Source organism: Mustela lutreola, chromosome 1, assembly GCF_030435805.1.
Source record: "Mustela lutreola isolate mMusLut2 chromosome 1, mMusLut2.pri, whole genome shotgun sequence".
Taxonomy (NCBI): domain Eukaryota; kingdom Metazoa; phylum Chordata; class Mammalia; order Carnivora; family Mustelidae; genus Mustela; species Mustela lutreola.
In genome coordinates, this window is record NC_081290.1 from 248,087,567 (window position 1) to 248,113,008 (window position 25,442).

Sequence of the window (25,442 nt, forward strand, 5' to 3'; positions counted from 1 at the left end):
ACACTGGTCAATTAGTCCTACAGAGATTCTTATGCTTTGGATTTAGCTAACTGCATCCCCTTGTTGTAGTTTAATACATATGTTCCTATGTCCGTCGGATTTCCTGTGAATTACTAGTTGGATCTGAAAGTTATCTTTTTCAGGATTTTTTCTGAATTTCACTTCTTTGCCACTTCTTCTCTACCTACCCCGCCCCCACAACATCATTTCACAGGTAACATATATTATCTGGGTATCTCTCTGTGATGTTAGCAACCACTGGTGCTCAAAGACTACACTCATTCTCTTCAAACCCACTTCAATCAGGCTTCCGCACTTCCACTGAAATTGACTGTCAAAGTCCTCAGTAACTGCTCCATGGCTGTATGCAACGGCCAATTCTCAGTCCTTATCTTACTCAACCTATCAGCAGCACCTGACCAAGCTGATACCTTCTTAAGACATTTTTTCCACTTGATTTTGAGGACACCACCGCTTATTTTTCTCCTCTCTGTGTCTTTGCTGGTTCTTTCTCTTCCCCTAACCTCTAAATATTACTGAACCCTACAGCTCAGTCTTTGGTCTTCTTTATCTAAACTCACTCCTTTGGTGATCTCTCATGGCTTTAAATTTATGGCATAAATTTAACATTTATGTGATGTTAACTCCCAACTTAAAAAAAAATTACAGTCTGAATCTCTTTTCTAACCTCTAGGTATGTATAACCAATTGCCAGTTTGATAATCCCCACTTGGATATTTCATGAATGTCAAATTTAACATGATCAAAACTGAACTGCTTATCCCCCCACCCCCCGGGGCCGAATCTCCTCCTGGTACATTCTTCCAATCTACATCCAGCTGCTCAGGACAAAAACCTTGAAACTATCCTTGATGCCCCTCTTCACATCCACAGCGAACCTGTGAGACAATCATATTAACTCTACCTTCAAAGATAAGCAGCATCTGATCACTTCTCACTACTTCTGTGGCTACACTCCTCGTTTTAAGCCACCATCACCTCTCAGCTAGGTTACTGCCAACAGCCTCCTTATAGGTTGACTCTGTCTCCACGTTTAACCTCTACAGTCTAGTCTCAACACAGTAGCCAGAGCAAAACTGTTAAAAGTTAAAACAGATGGATGGCTTCCCATCCATATTCCAAGTGCCAAAATCCTTACACTGGCCTACAAGACCCTCCAAAATCTACCACTTTTATTCCTACTACTTTCCCCCTTGCTCATGCTACTCCAGTCACCTTAGTTTCCTCCGCTGTTCCCTTATCGCGCACGACAAGCTTCCGTCTCAAGGCTTTCACACTTATTTTCCTTCTTCCTGGAATGTTTGCTTCCTCATCTCTTTCAGGTCCCTGCTTAAATAGATCTTCTGAGAAAGGTGTTCCTTTACGATTTCACACAAGTGCACTCCATCCCATCCCCTGCCCTGAGCATTCTGTATTACCCTTTGCTGCTTTCCTTTTTTCCAAAGCATTTATCACTTTTTAGCATACTACTTAATGTAGTTACTGAGTTTTTATTGCCTTTTATGAGAATTTAAATTCCAGAAGAGTATTTTGTCTGACTGTTCACTGCTGTATCCTTAGAACTTAAAACAGTGTGAGGCATGGCAATCTTCAATGAGTCAGTTCTCTTCTACCTATTTAGTGGTGACTCATGTAGTTGTCTACATGAAAAATCTAAAGTATGAAATTATATGTGTGAAACAAGATGGACTAGAAGTAAAACTGTATCACTGTTAATTGCTAAAATGATGACAGAGAAGGGTCTTAACTCTTTAACTAAGAGTTAAACTGGGAGCCAAGATAATACTCAAAGGTAAAAATTATAATAATACATAAAAAGATCATTTAATGTATGTCAATTATACCTCTAAATAAAAAGACATGAAGTCAAAACACGTGGCCCAAAGTACTATGATGGGTATGGAGGTCCCACAATCAGATAAGGAGTAAAGGACCGTCACCCTTGCAATGTGCCCAGGGTCCTGGCTAATGATTCCTTCATCACACCAAACCCAACTGAAAGGTTAACCCCTGAAGGCAGCCCTCTACCAGAAAGAAGGAACTCAGGGAGCTGCTTTTATTATCCTACTTTCCAGTCCTACCTATCTATTCATAGGCTGGATAGAGAATGTTAATACTCAGAACTGACATCACTTGTAGGAGACTCAGTTTTTCAGATATTAAGCCAAGAACCAAAAGTTAGGTAGAATGTCCTCTCCCACCTCTTCTTTGTATCTTTTTTTGTTGTTGTTCTTAGGGTAAAAAGAGGTTGGCGGTTGGGGGAGGCAGTGAAGATATAAAAAAATTCTTCTAAAGGTGTTCTGCATCTGTCTTTGAAGGCAGGTTCCGCTACAGGAAGTTTGGGAAACTTAATCATGGTTTTTTAAAATTCAGAACCATTATTTGGTTATTCTTGTCCCTCAACAGGAAGACTAAGGCAAAAACCTTAATACTAATGTGATCAATTTACACATAAAAATGGCATGGAAAAGATACTTTTCAGTTACATCGTATGTAAAATAATGTACTGTTTTTTAAAGTGATACATAAATGTTTGAACACGGACCTGGGCCACCATCTAATAGGGCGCCCCCAAACTTCCTCTACAATCAAGAATGACTACTTTAACAAAAGAAAATTAAGAAGCCCAGAAGATATTAGACAATCAAGAGAAGTTTTATTTTGAAAACTGCCACTTCCTCTTTAGAGGTCATTTGCTTTTCAACCAAAGACTAGAGGCACGATTTTACTGGGGGGCAGAGGGGGGTGGCGGTGGAGGGACTGGATATTTTTCAAAGAACTAAGTTTATACACAGTGTGTGTTTTGTTAATAGTGAAAACTGCTTCAACTACTTTGATTCCTACCATTCTTGCTTTGACAAAAGTATCCAAAGCTAACCCACTGAACTGGAGAAGATTCAACTCTCAACCACTTCACACGCATCTAATTCCTAATTGATAAACTGAAAAAAAGAAAAAACGCCCACTATCACCCAGTTCACTCTGTTACCAGGTACCACATTTAAAGTAACGACCAAAATAATTCATGGCGTTAAAATGTAAAACGCCTCTCTACTTTTTAAGAATTAAAAAATACACTGGTCTTGAACTTTGAAGATTATAAATTAGGTTCAAAGCAAACAAGTTCGCGTTGTAAGAGCCAAACAATTAAAAGTGGTTATAAATCAAAGACCCTGAAATTCTCATGGAATTCTATTTATCCCACCGAGGTAGTGACGCACAGATGCTTAGGCTTACCTGAACGTTTTTACTTATAATTGAACCAATTCAACCAACAGTTAACTGACCTCCGCGGGTCGGGTATTGAGCTGTGTGAGAAACATAAAACTGAAAAGGGCACCATCTCCGGGGGCCGGGACGGAAGGGCGAAGACGGACGGATCCCTACACTGGGACACCGGTGGAGGACTATCTCAGATGGAGAATTAAGTCCACCCCCCTCTCTGTGTTTATAAAAACCAGGACGAAAACTACACTGCCCCACACAGACTGTTCCAAACTCTACCCGCAGAGAGGGGGGCGGGCGGCAGGTGGCAGGCGGCCTCCGCTCCGCGCCTTTGTTGACCGTCGCCGCCCCCCGCCTCCGTCTTCCCCGGCTGTGGAGCGGGGATTCCGGCACAAGGCGACAGGCATCGCGGGGCTGGGGCCGCAAAGGCGGCTGAGGACTGCACTGGGCCTCCGGCCGGCCGAGGAGGCGCGCTGGGCTGAGTCCGGCCAGGCCCCGCCGGCGCCAAGGGGAGTGGTGGGCGCGCGCCGGGTGGCCAGTGCGCCGAGGACTTACCTTGGACACCATTTTCTTGAGCTGGCTCTCCGACACCGCCATGGCGGCCGCCTCGCGACTCCCGTCCCCGCAGGCAAGGGTCAGCCGCTCCGGGGCCGCCCCAGGCCGCCCCAGACAATCACACACCTAGTAACCAGCCCCCCACCCCCCCCCGGCCTCCAACAACAGGAAGTCGGCCACCAGGCCAGCTCTTCCGCTTCCTTTACGTCACTTCCGGGGCAAGCGACTGAGGCTGGGAGCGGTGTAGGTTCCGACCTACCTGGTGAGCTGTTCTCCGCAAGCTAAGTGAGGTCCTAGTGATGAGGACAATCTTGTGAGGATCGAAACTTTGCAATGGGGGTAGGATCAGCAGGTGTTTCACGGTTGCCTCAGACGAAGGGAGCAGGTGCAGGGAGGGGAATAGGAAGGTTTTGCGAGTGAGATTTAATGACCGATTCAGCACTTGGGCTGGGAGTCAGAAAACTGTTGTGCGACTAATTTGCCCTTGGGATAATTGAAGGCAAGTGCAGTGGAGCTGGGACTTAAAGTTTTTCCCAACTCTGAGATGGGAGGCTTGCGTTAGATGATGCCTTAGGTCTCTCTGATCAGGTTTTGTTCTTGTGTTTTTAAGCATAAAAGTTCTTCATACTACATCCACAAGGGCGAAGTGCAGAGCCCTGGTTTCACAGGAATCCAGGCGGTGATTTCTTCTCTGGGAAACCATTCCCCTAAGCCAGAACGCTTTTCCTAGCCAAAATCACAATACACTGCATTCTACCTTGCAGTACAGTGCATATTAGCCTGCCCAGTATCCAAGTCCAAATCTTTGAGGGCAGGCTCATCTTCAGATCCCCTTGAACAGAGCAAGAGTAGGGACTTGATCTTAATTGAATTTCGACTACCCAAAGAAGTTCTTCATGGTCATTTATGAGTCATTATTGCACTCACCATGGTGAGTGTACACGGTGCATTCAAGGTATTGTAAAACTTGGGTTTGATAATCTGTACTATGTTCATTTGGATGATGTTAGCTTAGTGCTAGTGAGGAACAGGCTGTGGTATTAATTCTTTTCTGAGTTGGCATCTAGGTGAGGTCACAAACATAGAGGGCTTAATTGAAATAATGTGGAAGTATCTTAAATTACTGCCAACACAAGGCACAGGCTGTCCCAATAGGTATCATTTTTTTGGATACGAACATCCTGTGTTAATCATACAGTTCCAGTCAAACCAAACTATTGGGCAGTCTGTCTTTCCACTGCACCTCTTTTTTTTTTTTTTTTAAGATTTTATTTATTTGAGAGACCACAAGAGCAGGACGATCACGGAGGGAGGGGAGAAGCAGACTCTGCACTGAGCAGATTGCCCCACACAGAGTCAATCCCAGCACCCCAAGATACACAACCTGAACCACCCATGAGTCCCATAAAAGAACTACCTCTTTTATGTCTTTTAACTACTTAAAAGCAAAGTAGTTTTCAAACTGGTCTTAGAGCCACAACTTATTCAGAAGTACCCTCCGAGCAACTGTGCTTTATCAGTTGGGAGAGTGCAGGTAATATATTGCTTAAAAAGTTTTCTTGCTAGAAGTAATTTTTAAAAGCTTGAAAACAATTAACAGAAGCCACTTTCTTAATTTTGCACTTAAGTTACTTAAAATGAAATAAATAGCCTGGGTACTGTATCAATTACATGAAAGAACCTTTCTCTTCAATCTGAATAAATTTCCTATCACTCTTTCAATAAATTAGGCATCTTCTGGTGATTTTAAAGTCAAAATTTATTTTACTCATTGCTCTTGGTACTTAAGGAAAGCTACAACATAAATTGGAAAATCAAATATTTATCTCTGCACTACAAAATCAAAGCATTTTAATCCACGCCCCACTAAAAATAATTAACAACAAGAGATACTGCATGATTTTGGAAAAATGAAACCGTGAAAGTTAAAAGAATAGTGAATGGCAATTACCACCAAATCATAGTGAGGTAGTGGTGGTAATGCTTCTTGACTTACATATGCAACCTACATGATTGAGAATACTTAGCACTTGAGGAAATAACTGACAGAATTATTTCTATAGGGTGGGCTTTTGCAGAGCAAGGACTATTTCTCAACTTTGAATACTTAAATTCTAACACAGTATTTGGAGTAACAGTAGATGGTAAATAAATATTTGTTGTATTGCATTCATTGACCTTCATTTATAATTAATATAGTGAACTCCTGGTAATTCATCTTTTACACAATGTCTTGCAATTAGGTTATTATTCAATTAGATTCATATTAGAAATTAGATAGTAGAAGTTACCTAATTTCTAATTAGATCATAGATATTAGAAAAATCTCATTTAAAAAATACAAGAAATGGTTCTTTCAGTCTTACTTCCCTATTTCATGCAACAGGACAGTGAGGATACACTGTTAAGAGTAACACCAAAATAATCTACCCAACGCAGTGAACTTACACAGAACTAATGCTTATCTCCTCAAACATCCAAGGTTTTTAGCTCAGGTAATTCTCACAGGAATCTTTCCAAACGTATTACATACTTTTCTACTTTCTTAAACATGGGACACTGAATTTAATTTTATTTTATGATTTAAGCTCATTGTAAGCATCCATTATTCAACTAAACCAGCATTAGTTTTACTGTTTCTAACCAGGATGTGTCTGCCCTTATAAACTACCTGGCTACTATCTCTCTGACCAGGTTTGGATTTGCCTGTTATGTGCTTTCAAGGCACCTGGGACTTCTTCACAGCACTTAACTATTCTTGCAATTGTACATCTGTTCATGAGATTTGATTACAATGTCTCCTATACTAGATTGTATGGACCGTGAAGGCTGTGCCTAGTCCTGGTTGGCCCACCACTGTATCTGCAGCGCCCCGTACGTGTCTGGTGTACTGTAGGCTTCCACTCAGTACCCTATGAATGAAAAACAAATAAACACCTATCTCAGTGCATATTCCTTTTTGCTATTTGCTGAGGGCAAGTCTGCAAAGTCAGGGAATCCATCTTTCAAAAACTATATTGGGATAATAAAGAAAGTCGGCCCCTACATGAGAATAGAAGTAATCCTTCTGTAGTGTATAGAACCCTAGCTTTTAAGGTCTTGTGCTCACTGTTTTGGCTGTCAGGCTTTTTCTTCCTTCTACTGCTTAGAAAAAGAAGAGGTGGTGTGGCCAAGTGCCCCTGGGATGTGACACCTGGGTACTAACCCTCAATCTTCTCCTCTATAAAATGATAGAACCTACCACAGCAGATGATTTTCAAGATTCAATAAGATAATAAAGTGCCCATCCCCCTGCCTGAAACAGCAGTGTCAGTGTTGGGTATTACTACTAGTTGTGTCACATCTGTAACAATACACTGTCTTTCACACACAACGTACTGTTATTGACGCATAAGGCATATATATGCTCAATCACTCCTTCAGAAGTGGCTAGAGGGTTTGTTCAGAACAGCCAATGCATCCAAGACTTATAGTTTTTATAAGTCTTTTATAAGTTTTAAGACTAATAGTTTTTATGAAATCTTCCTGTTTTAGCTCTAAAGTAAATTGCTTGGCTATTTTTCATAACCTATTTCCACTAAAAATATACCTTTCTCTATGGTACTACTAGTATAATGGGCTTTTGAGGTGCTAGAGATCTACGATATAGCCCAAGAAGGGGTTATAAAAAATTTCAGAAAGGACAGTCTCACTGGAAATTTAACTACACTTTTTCTTCAACTATTAAAAAATTTCACTTTCACTACTTGAAAGTGCACATAAAATTTGTTTTTTAAAATTTTTGGTAGCTAATTGATTTGAAGAGGGAAAACAAAATGCTTTCCCATTACTACCAGTTATATTTTAAAGAAGAAACAGTACCTTAGGCTGGGGATCTTTTGAAAGTACACCTAGCACAGATTCTGTAAATCAATATTGGGCCTTCAGCTTATCATGTTTAATAGTCAAAGAGTCACTTTTTCTTTTAAAAAACATAGTACTTTCAAAATACTCCCAAAGTGCTAAATGTGCTTTTAGTTGAGGATCCATAAATTTAAATGATGCATATTGTTGATGAATGTCTACTTCTGCTGGAGGTTGGAAGAACAGTTTTAGAGAGCTCAAGAGCAACAAAGAAAATTAGATCTCTTCCCCCTCCCTATCTTAACTTCCTAAGGATTCAAATTACAAAGCTAATCAGAAACCATCTACCTTAACCAAGCAGTTTGTAAGGGTAAGTAGTAAGATACAGAAATTCTCAACCCTATGTATGTTGGCAAAATTAAATGACCTTTCCTTTCTGGTAACTGAACTTTAGAATCAAAGTTTTAACTGTTGCTGGAGACCATGGATTGATGACGCACTGCTTTGGAGTTTCTCAGTCACCACATCTTCCTTCACTGTGCTTTGGATGACTTCAGATACCCCACTGCTTCCAATGATGCAAGGCAAACTTAAAAACACTTCACTATTTATGTCATAATATCCCTGAAATGAAAAAAAACAAAATAGGGATTACAAGAGAACTAAATCACCGCAAAAAATTAGTATCATAAATATGCATGCTTCCTTGCTTTTCTAGTTATAAACAGGTAAGAGATGAACTTAAAAAAAAAATGGTCTTCATTTAATTTCCAAACCTGTGATTGTTTTGGAAAATGCGTGTGATAGGAGGCATGTGGTTAGGGACAGCCACTTGGTGGGGAGGCGAGCTGGCCTGCTGCTACACAGTGAGCAGATGGGGGCTGAGAAAAGCTGGTGAGAGTGAGCTCCCAGTGGAGGGGTCTAGTCACATACAGTAACCTGTTTTGAGTTTTCCTTTCTGGTTTTTTTTTTTTTAATATTTTATTTATTTATTTGGCAGACAGAGATCACAAGTAGGCAGAGAGAGAGGAAGAGAAGCAGGCTCCCCACTGAGCAGAGAGCCTGATGTGGGGCTCGATCCCAGGACCCTGAGCTCACGACCTGAGCTGAAGGTGGAGGCTTAACCCACTGAGCCACCCAGGCGCCCCCCACTTTCTGTGTTTTATTTCCCTTCTGATATTCCAAAGTTTTCATGAAAATGTACTTAAGCATGTGTGCCTTGTCTTAGCTGTGCTTTAGGGACTCTAGACTTGGGATAAAGCGGGGAAGGACAGAGTGAGCTGGAGAAGCACCTGGATGCGGAGCTGGGACGAGCTGGCATGTTAGTCTGGGGTGATGGGACTGGCTGAGGTGGTAAATGACAACCAGAGCTTAATGGAATACACAAATGTTTCTTGAGACTTCCCCAAAATTACATGGGGCGGGGGGCGTAGCGGGGCAACCTGGAAGAAGTCCAGGCTTCCCAGAACCAAGCAGGACAGGGCTTCGCCCGAACTGTCTCCTCCCATGTGTTACTCTTGAAACCAGTAAATACTGAAGACACGTGAGGTACAGTCGAAGCAGCACTTTTTCTGGATTTATATGAATAATTTAAAAGTTAAAAAACATGATGAAAGTATGAAAACAGCAATTACCTTTGCTAAAATTGATACAGAATGTATCTTCTTTTTATTGTTTACAATACTGTCAACCAGGTCAGCCACTGATAGTCCAACAGACCAGGATCTTTGACCTTTTACCCGTAACAGTTCCATGGCTCTAGATTACAAAAAAAATAAAAATAAATTTAGAAAAAATAATAAATCTGCGTAACAGTATTATTTTTGCACCACACCCAGTGCTCCATGCAATACGTGCCCTCCTTAATACAATGAATACTGTTACGCTGAAATTAAAAGTCTAATTCTGTTTATAAACATGGTAATATGTTAATGATATACTATCAGCGAATAATTATAGTTATATATAAGTCCTTTCTGTGTATATATACATTAGCACAGAATAAATTTGGAAAGATGCTCATCAGATTATTGCTTGATAATCTCTAGGTGGGGGTGCCTGGGTGGCTCAGTGGGTTAAGCCTCTGCCTTCGGCTCAGGTCATGATCCCGGGGTCCTGGGATCGAGCCCCACATTGGGCTCTCTGCTCAGGAGGGAGCCTGCTTCCTCCTCTCTCTCTGCCTGCCTCTCTGCCTACTTGTGATCTCTCTGTCAAATAATAATAATAATAATAAAAAAGGATAATCTCTAGGTGGTAGAAATAAGGATATTTATGTATTTTTGTCTTTCTTTTCTTTTTTAATTTACTGAGTTGAGAATGAAGAGAGGACAAGAAGGAGTATGCAAGCAGGAGGAGGGGCAGAGGGAGAGAGAGAAATCCAAGCAAATTCTGGCTAAGAGCAGAGCTGATACAGGACTTGATCCTGTGACCCTGAGATCATGACCTTAGCCAAAATCAAGAGTCGGATTACTCAACTAACTGAGCCACCCAGGTGCCCACTGAAAACATTGATAGCTACTTTTCAAAATACTCTCGAAAGAACTGTTACTTATTTACATCCTCACTATCTTGTATGAGAATGCTAGTCTCATTGAATCAATGCCAACAATTACTTACAGATGGAAATAGTAACTTGTCTTGCTTGCTCTTGATTTAATGATGACCAGTGTGATCTCTTTCTGGATTTTCTATACCTGATTCTGAGAACTGCCTGTTAATTTTCCATTCCTCCATTTTACATTGTATTTTTTTCTAAGAGTTCGTCCAGCAATGGTTAATGAGTTAACAGATGATAATAAAACATTATCTCAAAATTAAAAAAAATAATAATAAATCTCAGAAAATTCACAAAGTATGCACTTTTGTTTTACACTGTTTAAGGTATTAATTAGATATTTTTGGATTTGGAAGTAAGTGTTATATAGTAATTGTTAGGGAAGCCTACAGATAATCTACTGGCAAAGTTTTTCTTAAAATGTCAGGCAGGTAGTTCACAGAGAAAATACAAATGGCTTGATAACGTAAAAGAAGCTCACCTCCCCTAATATTTAAATGTGAGTTAAAACAGTACACCAGTCTTGCCTATCAAAATCAGCAAATTTAAAGAGACTGATAACTATTTCTGGAGAAGCTACAGAGAACCAGGCCTGCCCATAACCGCTGTTGAGAGTGGAAAGTGATATCATCTTTTAGGAAAAAGATTTAGCAACATCTGATCTAGAAATTCCTCCTCAGGGATTTTATTCCACTGCAATATGCTCAAGTATGCAAATATATACATATGTTCGCCTTGTGTGAGACAGCAAATATTCTGGAAACAACTCCTCAAAAGAGGACTGGTTCAGTAAATCACTATCCAAATGTTGTACTGTATCGCTCCAGAGAGAAATAAGGTAGATTTGTATGTACCACATGGGAAAATGTCCAAGATTTATTATTAAGGAAACAAAGTTGCAAGGTAATACGAATAGCATACATCTATTTTGCAAATAACAAAAATAATAATGATAATGTTTGCATAAGCATTGGAAAAATGTTTGGATATATGGATACTAAGCTGTTAATAGTAGTGGTCTCTGGAGAGTGGGATTACCCCATTTTTCACTTTATACTTTATAGATATCTGCGGAATATGAAGTTTTATAACAGCATACATTCTCTTTGTAAATAATAAAAATGATATAAATTAAATAAACATGTTTGAATTTCTTCCTTTTATAGTTTCTTCCTTATAAATGCAGGACTATGTAGAGAATCAGATTAGAATGGATTATACAACACTTCTCAGTAAGAATATTCTTTTTTATTTTTAAGATTTTATTTATTTATTTATTTAATAGAGAGAGACAGTGAGAGCAGGAACACAGCAGGGGGAGTGGGAGAGGAAGAAGCAGGCTTCCTGCCAAGCAGGGAGCCCGATGTGGGGCTCATTCCCAGGACCCTGGTATCATGAACTGAGCCGAAGGTAGATGCTTAACAACTGAGCCACCCAAGCGCCCCCAATAAGAGAATATTCTTTCCAGTTTTTATAGGCTAAGAGTCTTAAACTGAAGGTTTATAAAGCTAAAAGTTTCCACCGAATTGCAGGAACATATGTTATTATGTGTTGGTGAGACAACAGATGGCCTGAAAACACACAGTGCACAGAGTACAAACTGTAGGGTATGGGCCTTGGAAGGTGTGTGACCACAGGCAACAGACACAGGATCTGTGCAGTATACTTTATTTTTGCCTGAACTTATATAGCTTATCCATTCATATTATATTAGTTTCCAAGTGTATTTATGCATGATCAATAAGTACATTATTATTTTTTAAGATGTATTTATTTTAGAGACAGTATGCATGTGGGGCAGGGGCAGAGGGAGAGGAAGAGAGAGGATCTCCAGCAGGGAGCCTAACATGGGGCTCAATCTCATGACCCTGAGATCACGACCTGAGCCAAAACCAAGAGTCAGACACTCAACCAACTGAGCACCCCAGGCACCCCTGTATTAATTTTAAGTGATATGGATAAATTCTCTCTACATTTAGAAAATTGTCAATATCCTCAGATGTTGACCTCTCAGAGCAGGAAATCAAGAACTACAAATAAGAAACCTGTTCTCCCCTTTACGCATCCACTGCGTATCTGAAATAAAGTTTGCAAGGCCCTCCTAGATCTTTCAGATAAGAAATCAAAGACTAAAACTGACCTCTTACACTCTGATCTTGTCCATACTAGCTAGTTTTGTTTGCAGAAGCCTGGTAAGGGCGTGCTGTGTAAACAGTTGCTATGGTACCACGAAGTACATGATTTTCAACTGGGTACATGCAAATCGACACGCAGTGTTACCTGTTGGACAACTGCACCCGAGAGTTAGGACTCATTACTTCTTCTTGGCCACCCCATGTGGGCACTAAAAATTAAAGGAAAAATTAATTATATGTTGCCAACAACTTCCTTAGGATTTGCATGTGATAAATGATCACCTGCAGTCAAGGGTATCTGTATGAAACTTTAAACACTTTCTCCCCTTTCTAAAAACAGCTTTCCACTGATGGCATTGGGTATGCTGTGCCAACTGCCTGGGAGCTACACTCACCCCCAAAACATGATCCCCAGAGCCTATCTGCAGCCTCCTTCCCTGTGCTCTCTCATCAACACTAGTTCTATAAGAGCCGTCTTAGTAGAAAGCTTCCAAAGCATCCAAGTAGAAAGCTTTCCTTCCTCAGCAGCAAACACTTGGCATTTGCTGAGATTACGTTCTTTCATCAGGTGAGGTATAATTTGGTCACCATTTTGGCTAGATTTGCACAGCTGTTAGAGAGGCAGAGTCCTGTTTGCTAAGAGGATCTTTTGGGTTACCATTTCGCCCCAGTACATCATTTACAAAAAAAAAAAAAAAAAAAAAAAAAAATCAAAAAATCAAAAATTCAAGCTCTATGTGTGAATTGGATATTTACACCACATTCTAATATTAAATAGAAATTGCCAGAAACATTTTGAAACCTTTCTAATGTTCATCTATTTCTCACCTGTGTGAAGGCATTCTTTAATACAGATGTGTATTGGGGTAGGCAAAACAAAAATACATTTGGATATTTAAGGCCATTTTTAAGGTATAAGTCTTTTAAAAAAGATTTATTTATTAGAGAGAGAGAGAGCAAGTGTGCAAGTGAGCGAGTGAGAGTGCACAGGGGCAGGCACAGAGGGAGAGGGAGGAAGACAATTTCAAGCAGATCCCCTGCTGAGTCCAGAGCCATGACCCTGAGATCATGACCTGAGCCAAAATCAAGGGTTGGTCACTTAACTAAGTCACACGGGCACCCCTACATTTCTCTTCTCCCTCTCTCTCTGCCCCTCCCCCCACTGGCATGCTCTTTCTCTCTCTCTCAAATAAATAAATCTTTAAAAGCTTTGATCTCAAATAAAAAAATTGTTATATGAGCAATACAAATATATGTGAATAGATTAAGAGATTAAAAAATATTTTACATGGACAGAATGGTTATATATGAATTTTTTCTAAAAAATTTCTGTACAGGGGCTCCTGGGTGGCTCAGTGGGTTAAAGCCTCTGCCTTCAGCTCAGGTCATGATCCCAGGGTCCTGGGATGGAGCCCCGCATCAGGTTCTCTGCTCAGCAGGGAGCCTGCTTCCTCCTCTCTCTCTGCCTGCTTCTCTGCTTACTTGTGATCTCTGTCTGTCAAATAAATAAATAAAATCTTTAAAAAAATAAAAAAATAATAAAAAATAAAACATTTCTGTACATTGGAGGACCCTGGGTGGCTCAGATGGTTCGGCATCTGCCTTTGCCTCAGGTCATGATCTTCAGATCCTGGGATCGAGCCCTATGTCAAGCTCCAAGCTTGGCAAGGAGTCTGCTTCTCCCTCTTCTGCCTCTCCCCTGCTTGTGCTCTCTCTGTTCTCTCTTTCTCTCAAATGAATAAATAAAATCTTTAAAAAAGTTTTCTGTACATTACTGGTAAATTCACAGTAGAAAATTGGGGGAAATGTCTGCTAAATGAAATACAGCATTTATTGACCTTGGAAGAGTAAATAAAAAGGGGCAAGGGAGGAATGAGAATACTCAGAAAGGGCACAAAAAAAAAAGAAATTATTAAATTATTAATGTGTGTGCACATATATAATAATCATTAAATTATTTTAAATTATGTTATATTATTATATATTGTGTTATATATTAAATTACTTAAATTATATATTAAATTATTATTTTGTGTGTGTGTGTGTGTGTATGTGTGTGTGTATCACACTCATTCTTTCTTCTCTGAGTTCTGACTTCTAACAGCCATGGGGAAAGAATGGAGAGAGGGAGAAAGCTTCACTATGTTCAACTTTTCTTGTGAGAATGTCATTAGAATTTTCAATTAGGTTTAGATGGACTTATTTTTTTGTTCATTTACTGCCCAACCCTTCAAAATTCCTAAATATATGTCCTTTCAAATACTGTAATTAATCAATCCTAATCTTTTTGGCCCCAATCCTCAGGAAAGCAATCCTTGGGCCCCAAATTTTAATGAACAGTGACCATGGTGAAAGTCTTTTCCATTGTATATACTTTCCCTTGCGTAAGACTGATGCCCAATGCAGGTGACCTAACAGTCTGTTCTGACATCCAACCATTAGATTTCTAAACCATGGTTTGAAGGAGTTACCAGCAGTTTACATAGGATATTAATAACAGAGCTGAAAATAGCAGCTCCAAAGCATATGTTCTGCTATCTAATTGGGTGGGGGCATAATATAAATGACCTTTGCTCACAAGATAGTATCAGCATCATTTCAAAACACATTTACTGAGGCCAATCCAAAGTCAAGGAGCTTGCAGTTTGGTGGGGTAAACACATGGGTAAATATGCAGCTCTAACACAGTGTGATAATGGTTATGTTAGAGGCATGAATTCCCTTGACCTGGAGAATTAGGAAAGGCTTTCTGGGAGACATGGTACTCAAGCCCAGTCTTGAAGGGTAAGCAGAAGTTAGCCAAGTGAATGAACGTTCAGGGAAAGGAAGAATCAGGTGCAAAAGCAAGGAGGCCTGAGAGTACATGAATCATTCAGGAAACTGCAGGCTGACCACATGACTAGCACAGAATGCCTGGCAGGATAGCAGAAGAGGAAGCTGGCGAGGGGAGGGAAGCAGGAAACTAATCTTAAAGGGTCTTGTACGTCAGTATTCCTCCCCCAGGTTGTAGCTGTCATTTGTCTCTGAAATACTTGACGAGAATTAATTTTATTTGCACACCTGCTATTCTTAGTACAGTTTCCAAATCCTAATGTTGCTTTACGTCAAAGTGTAGTTTTACATGTCCTTTCTCTAATTTTCTATTCATCGCTGCCTTGCTGATTGCTGTAATAGAAACTACTATTTACTGGATATTAAAGCTGTGTTAGACACTGTACTAAATGCTTTCAATGAACTGTCTCATTAAGTCAAAGCAAGAGAAAGCACAGCTTTGGAGTCAGAGCAGGATTCAAATCTTCCTAGATATGTAATCTTGGAGTCTTGGGCTTTGTTACCTGGGACTGTTTTCCAGACTTGTTTTTAAGTAAGTCCCCTGGGGGAAGGAGGCCAGGGACAATGAGGATATGTAACCTCATAGAGTCTTAAGCTTCCCCATCTGTTAATTTGGAAAACCACCATCTCCTTCAGAGGGTGTTTACACATTTTAAATGAGATATGCAACACATTTAAAACACACAGTAGGCTCTCAATGAAAAGTTATTATAGGGCGCTTGGGTAGCTCAGTGGATTAAGCTGCTGCCTTCGGCTCAGGTCATGATCTCAGGGTCCTGGGATCGAGTCCCGCATCTGGCTCTCTGCTCAGCAGGGAGCCTGCTTCCTCCTCTCTCTCTGCCTGCCTCTCTGCCTACTTGTGTTCTCTCTCTGTCAAATAAATAAATAAAATCTTTTAAAAAAAAGTTATTATAATTGCTATTACTGCACTGATGGCACTTAGGCAAAAATATAACCAGTTGATGTTTAAGGATGTAACCAGCAGAGGGAGCCTCTGTCCATTTCTGGCTTCAGGGCCAAGGTAAGTTATACCTATCGTGAATATAACTATCTCTGAAACAAAGTACTAGACAGGATAAAAAGCGATCTGATGGTGGGGTCTAGATGGGACACAGGGAGGTGGGTTGGGGAGAGCATCAGTAGTTTCAGTGCTATCGGTAATGCTCTTAACTGACTGTAGATTCATGAGTGTTTGTTCTATTATGCTTCAAAACATCTGTTATACATTATATGTATTCTTTTATGTAGGTCAGATAGTACATAATATTACATTTAAGTGACCCCAGTTCACATCTACCTACATCCTTCTATTTCTAGTTCCCATGTGAGAGCTCAAGACAGAATTACCATATCCTTCCTTGTGTTTTTATCCTACTTCCGGTGGCCCTCTCTCTTAGCAAGTCAACGTTGCCTTCCCATTACAGTCATTTCCGTTGTTAGAGCTAAGCCTCCTAGAGACATGGTTAGGTTCTCACACATGTACATACCTCCATCGGCAGTCAGCACAGTTCTGGACGCTGGTTTATCAATTTCACTATCCTTTATTTTCTCTCTACAATTTGGGATATTTATGTAAGGATCTATTTAACCAGAGAGCTTCCATCCAGTTAAACAATAACTTTGTTGTTTAAAACTTAAATTGTCCCTGGCCTCCTTCCCCCAGGGGACTTACTTAAAAACAAGTCTAGAAACTAGTCCCAGGTAACAAAGCCCAAACACAAGGGTGGGTCAGGCCAGGTGAAGACATCCAATGGGGGGGCAGTGCGCATACTGTCTCCCTAGTTACCAAGGAGAACAGGCCCTCTCCTTTGGGCACCTTTTGGGTGCCAATTTTGACCAAGGTGATAGGGGGTTCAAACATCTACTAGGGTAAATTGCAGTTCAATTGGTCACTTATGTGTGACCTAACATGACTGTGCAGCTTTTTCTGTGTGTTACAATTTCATAGGCCACCTGTGCGTGGCCAGGCCCAACCACGTGGCCTTTGCTCTTAAAAGCTAGTCTGTGAAGCAGAAAGAGGTCGCCCTCTCTGTAAGAGGCGCGGCCCCAAACGTTGGGTTTGACTCTTGATGCTCAGCTTGAAATAAAGCTTTGCTTGACCTACGCTTTCTATCAGTCTCGCTCCTTTAATCACAGACCCATTACTGGAGAACCTAACAATTAATACAACCATACTGTGAAATGTTTTTATTTATTCAAGAACTGTAACTTACTGTTGGGACTGGTTAAATAAATTTTGATATATTCAGCAGTTTAAAAGGATGAGTGAAATCTATATATGTTACTATGCAATTATTTCCCCGTTGTATCAGTAAAATGTCAATAATTTATATACCGACTACCTAGGAAATATTTCATATATGTGCTTATCTACCCACAGAACATTGCCAGAAGATTACACAGAGCCTGTTAACTGTGACAAAATCTAGGGAGGAAAAACTGGGAATCTGGCATAGAAGGGAGACTTATTTTTTACTGCATATACCTTTTTGTACCATTTAATTTTTTGCAATATGAATGTATGACTTTTTCAACTAAAAGAGAACAGCTTAATAATTTACACTTTCAATAAAGAGAAGGTAAACACACTAAATATTCAAATAAATAAATAGCAGCTTAACAAAGAATAAGGATCATATTTCTTGGTTATATGGATAATTACCATACAGTTAACAAAAGCTTTTAGCTCAAAAGGGTGAAGGAGTCACTGTGGAGTGATGTGATCAGGAAAAGCTTCACAATGTAAGTGAGGGCTTGACCTTGACCTCAAAGGATGAGATTCGAGTATGTGGAGAGAGAGGAAGAAGTGCAAAGTTCCCTGTGGCTGAAGCAAAACTGTGGGGGCACAAGATCCCACAAGAACTGTGGGGGTTGTAGTCCTTCTAGTCCTTTTAGTCCTTCTTTGACCCTAAAAACTACAGTTTCTTTATTTATTTTATTTTTTTTTATTTGACAGAGAGATCACAAGTAGGCAGAGAAGCAGGCAGAGAGAGACAGGAGGAGGAGAAGGCAGGCTCCCCGCTGAGCAGAGAGCCCGATGCGGGACTTGATCCCAGGACCCTGAGATCACAACCCAAGCCGAAGGCAGAGGCTTTAACCACTGAGCCACCCAGGCACCCCAAAACTACAGTTTCTTGTGCAGATCACTCTTCTGGTGCAGATAACTCTTACCATCTCTTTATCCATTGCTGACTCCCTACAACAAAACGTAATTGATCCCTTGGGTAACTTCCAGCTCTCAAATAGTATTACTACTTCCTTAATCAGAATGAGGAAGGAAGATTAGGGCTGTATTTTGGGATTTCTTGAATGCCAAGCAAAAGAACTTCGTATTTTCATTAGAGGAAGTCAGTGAAGTGTTTGAAAAGAGGAATATGATTTAGGAAGATTGGATTTATACAGGAAAGCACACAGTAAAGGTCTGGCTAACATCATTATTAATTTGGTATCATTTACAGGGTAGATAAGAGGGGAAACAGCAAACTAATTGTGAGAGCTGCAAGAAATCAGAGAAGCAGGAGATCAACATGGACTAGAACTCAAATAGTACTAGTGAGTAAAATATGGGGTCTCAGGTGTGTTTGCAACCCTAGGCATGCATTACTCTAATACATCTGCTCTAAGTTCTTTGCTACCCATTTCCAGGGTCCTGTTGATCAGGGTCTAGTGTCAAGGAGCATTCTGAGCCTGAAAGTCATCCTGCTCAATCACAAAATCAGGTTTTGTAAAGGTTTCTTCGACAGTCTGACTCTAGCACTGAATTATCTAGGTAGCCAATACTACTTTACACAGATTTAAATACTGCTATATTTTATTAAAAATTTCTTTAAAATTATATAAATACTAAATATCCATAATGACAAAATTAGAAAATAGTGACAAATACACATTTTTAAAAGTTTCCTTTAACCCAGATACAACCACTGTTAATATGTGCCTTTACCCACTTCTGATTTCCCATTCCTAGAGTATCTTTCCCACTCTGCTCTCTATTCAAATCCTATTCATTCTTCCAACATCTACTTCAATGATGCCTATACAGAATTTTCTCCAGTTATTTCAACTCATGTTAAATGCTCACTCAGAAGCTAAGTACTCTAAGTCTATAATACCCATTCTGGCACTTAATCAAATAGTTTCTTATACTTTCACTGTTAGCTAAAGTATCACGTACATATTCTTATTCCTATTCTAAAATAACTTTTAAGTATGATGAAGGAAAATACCATGCTCTATGCCTCTCTTATTTTTTAAAAGATTTATTTCCTTATTTTGAGAAAGAGCAAGTGAGCATGGCAGGGGTGGGGGAAGAAGGAAAGGGAGAGAGAGAATCTCAGGCAGATTCCCCACTAAGCAGGGAGCCTGGGGCTTGATCTCATGACCCTAAGATCACCCCTGAGCCGAAACCAAGAGTTGGACATTTAACTGATAGAGTGGCCCAGGTGCCCCATGCCTCCTTCAGATCATACTAACACCTTTGGCAGTAGTGAGGAAAGAGTAGGCACTTACATACAAAATGAGGTAGCACTTCTGTCCCCTGACTAACTTGATTTGAAAACACGAGGGAAACAGTAAAGGAAGAAAGGAAGAGATACTCAAGTTGAACAGGGAAGTATTCTTTTTGGGTAGGAAAAGGGGCTTTCCAGTCTGGGGAACTCAATGCTTTTTGTGGTAGGAAGAGAACAAGTGGGCTACTGGAAAAGATCATAGGGATACACAAAGAGTGAAAATTCTGTTTAAAAGGTGAGAAAGGGACAGGAGGTATGGCCCTAGGAAGAAGTTCTGAACTTAGGAAAGGTAAGCAGGTGGAAGTGTGGGGAGAGGAAAGGAAGGAGTTCTGTATATGTGTTAAGGTTTATTTAAATGGGGCTCTCTAGAGAATTAAGCTTTCAAATTAATCCTGGACTCTGAAATTCAATTAGAAAAATAGAAAACTAAGCGCTCTTGCCTAGTGTTAAACTTATGGAAAAGTAAATAAATGAGAATGCCACACTTGAAGAGTCCCTTCACAATACCGGGCCCATTACATACAAGGTCCCGAAATGTGAAACAGAAGCCAAGCGAGCTCCGCTGCTCCAGAATCTCCAGATGTGTCTGAATAGCATAGCCACTGATGACTTAGGTTAGCAATATAGCTAACACAAGCGTCCTTCTTACCTTTGTCTTCTCCCTGTTCACCGATAACCCATACTTGTTTTCCTGACGGCTGTGCCTTCAAAACATTTGTAATAATATACTGTAATCTCTGTGAGTCCAGATTACATCCAATCCCGATCACTCGATTTACAGGAAATGCACTCAGTTTCCAAGTCACGTATGTCATGATTTCCACTAAATATTGCACACAAGGTGAAAACATAAAGATTTTAAAAAAATATACTTCTAGCCTAGTTCATAAACAAAATACTTATTATGTTAATAAGTATAGTAGAGCATCTATATATTCTTCCTAGGTTCTAAATGCACTTTGAGGCAGGCCATATTTTTAATGTATATTAAAAACATTAACCAGGCTTCAGCATGATTTTACATAACTTTGTTGTTAAATATAAATTAAAAGTGGAAAATAGATATTTTCCTAGTTAAGTAAGAAAGATACAAACTGGGATGGAAAACCAGAAAATAATCATTGTTTCTCATTGATCAAGCTCTCTTTTATAGCTTTAGATAAATTTCTCTTTAAATTAAGAATCACATACACCACTACGCAGTACAACACTACGAATAAAAACAACCCCTTTTTTCTGCCATGCCGAAAGGATGTCAGGAATTAGAGACCAGTGTCCCTCAACCAATTACTACAGGCAAACATGTAAAATGCATACCCTTAGACTGGGAACATTAAGTCTGTTTCTGTTCACCAGTTTGAGTCCAATACCACCTAATCATTTGAAAATATTTCTTTTTTAAGGAAAACAGTTCTAAAAACAATTTATAATACATGAAAAGTTAACAACGCACACTGGCATGCTCACTAATATCTTACAACACTTTAGAATTACCAAAGGATCTTTCACATAAGCCCCTGTATTTTTCTCTTGGTTGTCCAACAATTTTTGCACTGAGGAAGACACGGCTAAAAACCTGGACTAGAATGATAGTGATATTACATAAAAAATTTTAAGTTGTAACCTTCTAGTTCATGCCAGTCAGTAAGAAGTGGCTGCTTGACAGATGGAAACACTGCATTGTTCAGTATAAAAGCAATTTGGATAGCCTAGCTGTTCCTTTATAATCTAGTTTTAGGACCTTCATCAGTAAATGGCAATTCTGTTGATGCACTGGGCTGCCAGATGAATTTAAAACAAAACCTTTTACCTGGTTGAGATGCGACGAGCAGGACACCATGTTGACTATAGTGTCCCAGAGCTGGGACAAGGGCTCTGAACATATCCACATTGCTTTGTACCACATCCAGGTAGGACTGAGAACTACCCAAAGAGTTGACTGTGAAGATCACCACCTTGGAATGAGCAGAGGCAGACAAATCTAATGAATAAAAAGAAACAGTCTGAGCTCGAGGTCTAGGTTGTTTTTTTTTTTTCAAAGATTTTATTTATTTATTTGATAGACAGAGATTACAAGTAGTCCGAGAAGCAGGCAGAGAGAGAGGAGGAAGCAAGTTCCCCGCTGAGCAGAGAGCCTGATGCTGGGTTTGATCCCAGGACCCTGAGACCATGACCTGAGCTGAAGGCAGAGGCTTTAACCCACTGAGCCACCCAGGCACCCTAAGGTCTAGGTTTTAATCAAGTTTTTGTTCTTGTTTTTCTTTTTCTTTTCTACAAGTGGAGAGCTTTCAGGCATATTTGCCTCCAGATCAATCCTGTATCCACAGAAGTATACAAAGGGCTGAGATCTGCTTCCAGAAAGATGATTAAGAGGTAGAGTATATCCCCAGGGGAGAAAGAGAGCAATAAAGATAAAGAAAATAAAGCACATGACCCAGAGACTTTGTTTTTTCCTGTAACATGTAACTTTCCTAGGAAGAGTAAGTAATATGCTATAGGCAAAATGAACCTATAATCAACTGCATCGCTGATTCTTAAACTGTAAGTTTAGGAATCCTAGAGTTCCTTGAAAGTGAACTTCCATGTGGAAGGACTGGGAATAAGCGGAAAGAAGCCTGGTGGGCACAGCTCCACACTCTTAACTTTTACCTCTCCCAGCACAGTAGCTCTGATTGTATCTGTTTTGCTTACTAAGGATTCTGCTCCAAAGAGGAAAAAAAAAATGATTGGAAAATCTTTAAATCAAGATAAAATGTCTTGGCTCATTTTTTACAGACTTTTCCTTATACCGAAGCCCAGTACCCTTGGTTTTAGGTTCTTCTTACCACGTGACCTACAGGTAAGCAACTGCTATGACTTAGACAAGCTGTTTTTTGGAGTTCATGCCTCTGATCCTGAAGCATACATATACTGTTTTACAACTCTATTACTCTCTATTACACAATGTGTTCTATGAATAAGTGCATGTCAAAACAGTGGCCAGACTTTGCCAGCAGCACAGACAACAGAAAAACAACACAGTAGATGGCAGCAGTCCAGTCAACATTTATAAAGTAGTATTAGCATCCCAAAGAGATAATGAGCAGATTCCAGGTTTATATTCTTAATGAAGTGTCTAAGGCCATCTATCTAAACAAGTTTCAGAAGGAAACACCTGTGCAATGTGTCCTCTGGGAAATACACTTTCTAAATTTAGCTCGTATTTTAACACAGTTGTGGGGCTCATAGGTCCTGGATTTTAATTATGGTTTTTCATGAGTTTTCTTAAATAATTCCTGTGTTCTACTGTTCAGACTGGATACTTGGTAAAGAGTCAAGACCTCAAGACCTGGAAGGTATACAGTTAACACTTCTATATGCCAAGTACAAGAGCTTTCTGTACAGTTGCTCATTTAATCTAATCTACAGCACACTATGGGGTCACGTCATCCCTCACTTTACAGATGAGGAATCTGAGGCACGGATAAGTTAAGTAACTTGCTCAGTCACAGAGCTTGTAAGTGGTGGAGCCAGAATTCAAGCCTGGCTGCAGAATACTGTTAAGCACTGTGCTATATTAGAAACAGAGTCTAAAACCTTCATAGAGATGAGGAAAATGTTATTTAGATAGATTAGGTGACTTGTCCATATTACCAAACATCAGTGAACAATTCATGACCTTACAATTTGGTCCCAACCTATCTTGCCAGAATCATTTCATTTTTTTCCCCCTTTTTAATTTTCTTTACTATGAATGTTGCAAGTGCCCTTGCCCTCAAGGTTGCCCCATGAATAGGGTAGCAGCTGTCAGATATGATTTCAAAAGTGCAAGAAAGGCTTCCTACTCCGTAAGATTTCCCAAGCTCCCAAACCTTTTCACTCTCTTCCTTTGAGCCTAGAAGCTAGTATTTCTTATACTCCCCTGTATAAACCTTTGGCTCAAGTTGAATTGGTCCCTGTTCTAACCCAGTATATTTCTCTCACTTTCCTGATATGGGCTTTACTTGAATTCTTTCTATCTAGAATGTTTCTCACTGTGCTCACCACATTAGATAGGTATCTGTTTAACTGTCTACCACATTCAGCATGTTATGAGCTCCGCGACAGCAGGGATTGTTTGTGTCTTACTCATCTGTCCATTTCCAGTCTTACTCATCTGTCCATAGTCACTTAGCAGTAGCTCCATTCCCCCACCCCACCCCATGGCAATTCAAATCTCTCTTATTCTGGTAGATCTGGGACACATCTCCCTCCACTCAGCTCTAACAAGAATGCTCACTGTCTATACCATTCTCTTGGCAATTAATCATATATTGCCTCTTTAATCTCTTGTCATGAATTACAGTCATTACAGTCAGAAGCAGCTTGAAGTTAGATGGAAAGATACACATATTACTGTTTAAATCTTGCATGTGTATCTTTCCATCTAACTTCAAGCTGCCTCTGACTAAGCAGAGAGTCTTCCATTCCTATCAATCCCCTGCAACAATTCCTAAAAGCTAGGCTAGGTACTCAGGAATAACTTGAGTTATTCCAGGTACTCAGGAATAACTTGGGAAGTGCAATAAAATGACAGATGATCCCATGTTCTGAAGATTTAGTTACATACATAAAGGGAAATACTGCTTAGGAATGCCATTCCCCATGTGATTCTCATGCACAACTAGGTTTGGTAAATACTGTCTCCAGGCAACTGGATTCTTTGCACCTCGTAGGCACTCAGAATATTTTTCTTGGACTCTTCCTTCTCAGGTCTTCCCTTAGAAGTTGATGATTTTACAAAAGATCCCAAATAGCCAAAGCAATCTTGAAAAAGAAGAACAAAGCTTGGAGGTATCGCAATCCCAGATTTCAAGATGTACTACAAAGCTGTGGTAATAAAAACAGTATAGCACTGACACAAAAGTAGACACACAGATCAAGGATAGAAAACAGTCTAGAAATAAACCCATGCTTTTATGGTCAATTAATCTATGAAAAGGGGCAAGTATATATGATGGGGAAAAGACAGTCTCTTCAACAAATGGTGTTAGGAAAACTGGACAGCTATAGGTAAGAGAATGAAACTGGACCTTTTTCTTATATCATACACAAAAATAAACTTGAAATGGATTAAAGACCTAAATGCGAAGATATTAAGCCATAACATTCATAGAAGATAAATAAACAGTAATTTCTTTGACATTAGCCATGGAAACATTTTTCTAGATAGGGTATCTCTGGCAAGGGAAACAAAAGGAAAATTAAGCTATTGAGACTACACCAAAATAAAAAGGTTTTGCACAGCAAAGAAAACCATCAACAGAGCAAAAAGGCAAGCTACCGAATGGGAGAAGATATGTGTAAGTGATATATTTGATAAAGCATTATTTTCCAAAATGTATAAGGAACTTATGCAACTTAACACCAAAAAAACCCCAAACAATCCAATTAAAAATGGGCAGAGGATGTGAACAGACATTCTTCCAAAGAAGACATACAGATGACCAACAGACACATGAAAAGATACTCAACATCATTAATCATCAAGGGAAATGCAGATTAAAATGACAATGAGATACTACTTTACACCTGTCAGAATGGTTAAAATAAAAAAGACAAGAAATAACAAGTGCTGGCAAGAATGTGGAGAAAAAGGAATCCTTGTTCCAAACCTGTTGCTGGGAATGTGAACTGGTGCAGCCACTGTGGAAAACAGTATGGAGGCTGCTCAAAAAAAATTAACAATAAACTTACCATGTGATCTAGCACTTCCACTACTAGATATTTACCCCAAGAAAAAGAAAACAC

General features: G+C 39.7%; 2 protein-coding genes across 12 annotated transcripts in view; both read right to left on the reverse strand.

Annotated features, from left to right (window-relative positions):
- TSG101 (tumor susceptibility 101) overlaps positions 1-3,972 on the reverse strand; it is a 42,403-nt gene extending 38,431 nt beyond the window's left edge. For 3 of the 5 annotated variants that reach the window (XM_059137955.1, XM_059137943.1, XM_059137933.1), the window contains exon 1: positions 3,802-3,972. In XM_059137955.1, coding sequence (XP_058993938.1) covers positions 3,802-3,843 — 42 coding nt within the window. In that variant the 5' untranslated portion in view covers positions 3,844-3,972. The remainder of the gene's footprint in view (positions 1-3,801) is intronic. The other 2 variants (XM_059137926.1, XM_059137915.1) reach the window with 1 other exon arrangement.
- Positions 3,973-7,716: 3,744 nt separating this feature from the next.
- The window catches only part of UEVLD (UEV and lactate/malate dehyrogenase domains), a 60,381-nt gene continuing 42,655 nt past the window's right edge, over positions 7,717-25,442 (reverse strand). For 5 of the 7 annotated variants that reach the window (XM_059137885.1, XM_059137870.1, XM_059137894.1 and 2 more), the window contains 5 exons: positions 21,484-21,654; positions 20,323-20,496; positions 12,479-12,542; positions 9,279-9,402; positions 7,717-8,268 (listed from right to left, as the gene is read on the reverse strand). In XM_059137885.1, the coding sequence (XP_058993868.1) occupies positions 8,101-8,268; positions 9,279-9,402; positions 12,479-12,542; positions 20,323-20,496; positions 21,484-21,654 (701 nt within the window). In that variant the 3' untranslated portion in view covers positions 7,717-8,100. Of the gene's footprint in view, positions 8,269-9,278; positions 9,403-12,478; positions 12,543-20,322; positions 20,497-21,483; positions 21,655-25,442 lie in introns of those variants that run through there. The other 2 variants (XR_009345477.1, XR_009345484.1) reach the window with 2 other exon arrangements.